This window comes from Triticum aestivum, chromosome 5D, assembly GCF_018294505.1.
Source record: "Triticum aestivum cultivar Chinese Spring chromosome 5D, IWGSC CS RefSeq v2.1, whole genome shotgun sequence".
Taxonomy (NCBI): domain Eukaryota; kingdom Viridiplantae; phylum Streptophyta; class Magnoliopsida; order Poales; family Poaceae; genus Triticum; species Triticum aestivum.
In genome coordinates, this window is record NC_057808.1 from 475,400,074 (window position 1) to 475,404,033 (window position 3,960).

The following is a 3,960-nucleotide window of genomic DNA, read 5'->3' on the forward strand; positions in this document are numbered from 1 at the left end:
AATTCACACCTCTTTTAACCTAGTTTGCCTTGGCTGCGCACGTGAGCAGCACAACAAAATTGACTGGATATGCACATGGTGCACATGCTTTGTTTCATCGACATGGTTCTCGTTGAGAGTTCCTTGTTTCCAAAGGAAAAGCCCACCAGATCCAGTTGGGCTTGGCCTCGCCCTCCATGTACGAACCACGATCGAACCATTGTGACACCACCAAAGGAAAAACTCTGATGGAGTCCACCTCAATGACATGGTTCCCGTTGAGAGTTGCTTGCTTCCAAAGAAAAATCCCCACCAGATCCAGTTCGAGTTGGCCTTTGCAGCCGAGAGGAAAGAGGGATCTCGAGCCAGCGACGCACGAGCAACGAGACAAAGCCACGCCCTCCACGTACGAACCATCGTGACACGAGCCCTAAAATCTCTGACTGAGCCCACCTCATCGCCATGGACGTCACGCATGGCGTATGCAAACTGTACCGCAGGCATGGCGCTACGCTGAGCCTATATATAGGCCGCCATGCAAGGATGGTGCCACTGCCACACAAGACACACACATCCAAACCCGAGGCCTCAACTCAAGTGTCACGACTCAGGACACATCAGCTCCCACGGACCACGGTTAGCCATGGATAAGGCGTACATTACCATCCTCACCATCGCCTTTCTCTTCCTGCTCCACTACATTCTAGGCAAGGTCAGCAATGGCAGGCGCGGCAGGGGCGCCGTGCAGCTGCCGCCGAGCCCCCCGGCCATCCCCTTCCTCGGCCACCTCCACCTCCTGGAGAAGCCGTTCCACGCGGCGCTGCTCCGCCTCGCCGCGCGGCTCGGCCCGGTCTTCTCGCTGCGCCTCGGCTCGCGCCGCGCCGTGGTGGTGTCCTCGGCGGAGTGCGCCAGGGAGTGCTTCACGGAGCACGACGTGACGTTCGCCAACCGGCCCCGGTTCCCCTCGCAGCTGCTCGTGTCCTTCGACGGCGCCGCGCTCGCCACGTCCAGCTACGGCCCGCACTGGCGCAACCTCCGCCGCGTCGCCGCCGTGCAGCTGCTCTCCGCGCACCGCGTCTCCTGCATGTCCGGCGTCATCGCCGGCGAGGTGCGCGCCATGGCGCGCCGGCTGTTCCGCGCCGCCGCGGCGTCCCCCGGCGGCGACGGCGCCGCGCGGGTCCAGCTGAAGCGGAGGCTCTTCGAGCTCTCCCTCAGCGTGCTCATGGAGACCATCGCCCAGACCAAGGGGACCCGGTCGGAGGCCGACGCCGACACGGACATGTCCGTGGAGGCCCAGCAGTTCAAGAAGGTGGTGGACGAGCTCATCCCCCACCTCGGCGCCGCCAACACGTGGGATTACCTGCCGGTGTTGCGGTGGTTCGACGTGTTCGGCGTGAGGAACAAGATCCTGGCCGCCGTGAGCAGGAGGGACGCCTTCCTGCATCGTCTCATCGACAACGAGCGCCGGAGGCTCGACCACGCCGGCACCGAAGGCGACAAGAAGAGCATGATCGCCGTGCTCCTCAATCTGCAGAAGACGGAGCCGGAGGTGTACACCGATACCATGATCACGGCTCTCTGCGCGGTGAGCTATCCTTTTTCCACCTCCTCTTCTCGTTTGGTCTCTCTCTAATCCACGTTAATTATTACTACAATTTTGCTAAAGCATATGCTTTAAGTATTGCACATCTAAATCCTATGTCATTGATTTTACGTTCGTGCAAGTATTTTTCTTTTTTTTTTCTTTTTTATTGACTCATTTTAGATATGCGATAACTAGGGCACATCTAAAGACAGATCCTTCTTTGTCTTAGTTTTTCTTCACCAAGACAATTACTACCTTTGTCCTTGTTTATTAGTCTTTTTTATATTCCGTGCCAAAATTTAACCTTAAATTTAACCAATAAAATGTTAATGCATGTCACAAAAAATAATATAATTGAAAACCATGATCAAATATAAATCCAACGATGTAATTTTTATGACATACATTAATATTTTGTTAGTTAAATTTTTAGTCAAAAATTGACACAAAATACAAATAAAACTTATAAACCATGACGGCGGTAACTACTAGTACATCCTCTAAGATTAAGTCAACAGACAGACAGCAGCAGGACGAGAGTCAGTCCAGCCATCACTCTAATTTTTTAGTCTCTCTGTCCCAAAATTTCTGTCTTAGATTTGTTTAAATACGGATGTATCAAATTACATTTTAGTATTAGGTACATCTGTATCTAGATAAATCTAAGACAATAATTTTAGGATGGAGGAAGTATTTATCATGCATCGTGAAATACTAGAAGCCACGCGACGTAGGGACTGCAGGAGCATATGGGACCAGAATACTATCGTGGTGTATATGGGTTCAGTACTTCAGCGGTCAGTGGGTCACTAGCTAGCCAGCACGGTAGATAACGCCATATCACTTGGTTGGATGGATCCAACATGTCATGTCAGTACGCAAGTGAGCAGACTTTGGCTGTTGTGCTTTGTGACAGTACACCGACGATTGTTATGTCTCTTCTCCCCAATCTGATAAACTAAAACTCGTGGAGGCAATCATACTCATGTCACGATCTCACTGCACTCATTTTCTTGGTGAATTCTCTGCACAATTACTCACGGCACGATCTCACCAATAACCCTCGTTTTCTCAATGGACAATGTGCAGAATTTATTCGGGGCCGGAACGGAGACCACGTCGACGACGACGGAGTGGGCGATGTCGCTGCTGCTGAACCACCCGGCGGCGCTGAGGAAGGCGCAGGCCGAGATCGACGCGGCCGTGGGGACCTCCCGGCTGGTGACCGCGGACGACGTGCCCCGGCTCGCCTACCTGCAGTGCATCGTGAGCGAGACGCTGCGGCTGTACCCGGCGGCGCCGATGCTGCTGCCGCACCAGTCCTCGGCGGACTGCAAGGTCGGCGGCTACAACGTGCCGAGCGGCACGATGCTGATGGTGAACGCGTACGCCATCCACAGGGACCCGGCGGTGTGGGAGCGCCCGCTGGAGTTCGTCCCGGAGCGGTTCGAGGACGGGAAGGCCGAGGGGCGGTTCATGATCCCGTTCGGGATGGGCCGGCGGCGGTGCCCCGGGGAGACGCTGGCGCTGCGGACCATTGGCATGGTGCTGGCCACGCTGGTGCAGTGCTTCGACTGGGAGCGCGTGGACGGCGCGGAGGTGGACATGACGGAGGGCGGAGGGCTCACCATCCCCAAGGTCGTGCCGCTCGAGGCCGTGTGCAGGCCGCGCCCGGCCATGCGCGACGTGCTTCAGAGCCTCTGATCGCCGAGCTTGTTGGCGTAATAAGGCATGATCTGCTGGCGTGCTGATGTCGTAGCAAATAAACTAGTGAGTTGTGACTTTGAGATCTGAGTCAGGCTAGCTACCATCTGTAAATTACTCGTAACGTATAAGGGTTTTGTAAGAACGACTAGCCGTAGCTATCTTGCGGTAGCACTGAACCAGCAATCAAGAATATTTTGTATGAAGTAATATTCACTCCCTCTGTCCTAAACTTCTTGTCTATGGACGTATCAAGTCACGTTTTAGTATTGGATATATTCGTATCTAAGACAAGAATTTTAAGACGAAGAAAGTAGTATGTTGAAACCGGTCTTCAGGGAACTACACACGCGCCAGAGCACGTTCTGTTGCATGCTCAATAGCCTACGATCGCAACGACAGCTTCTAGGAGTAGTTTTTTTTGGGACTTCTACTGAGCACTGTATGACACGAGAAAAATATCTAGACTCTGGGAGATAGAAAGGAGGAGTGTATTTCTCTCGTACGCCACTAAAGGAAAATGTAAGTATACGGGCGTGCCAGTGTATCCTAGTACACAAAGAAAAGGTATGAAAAACACGTATTTCACTAATATCATTGGAGAAATTAAGGACAGTATAACCGCACTTAATCCCTGCCCTCACAGCGATTTGGGTTTTCGGCCGTCCGTTTTCATGATCTGGGAGTTCCTG

General features: G+C 53.1%; 1 protein-coding gene across 1 annotated transcript; it reads left to right on the forward strand.

Annotated features, from left to right (window-relative positions):
• Positions 1-512: 512 nt before the first annotated feature.
• Positions 513-3,500, forward strand: LOC123122911 (cytochrome P450 81Q32). Its single transcript, XM_044543288.1, has 2 exons — positions 513-1,564; positions 2,654-3,500. Exons 1-2 carry the CDS (start codon positions 515-517, stop codon positions 3,266-3,268), a joined length of 1,665 nt encoding a protein of 554 aa, XP_044399223.1. The 5' UTR covers positions 513-514; the 3' UTR covers positions 3,269-3,500.
• Positions 3,501-3,960: the final 460 nt, after the last annotated feature.

Excerpts from the sequence above, each read along its gene's own strand:
- LOC123122911 (XM_044543288.1), top strand. The coding sequence starts at position 515 with ATGCAAGGATGGTGCCACTGCCACACAAGACACACACATCCAAACCCG. Across the intron at positions 1,565-2,653 it reads TGATCACGGCTCTCTGCGCG|AATTTATTCGGGGCCGGAAC; the intron begins GTGAGCTATCCT and ends GACAATGTGCAG.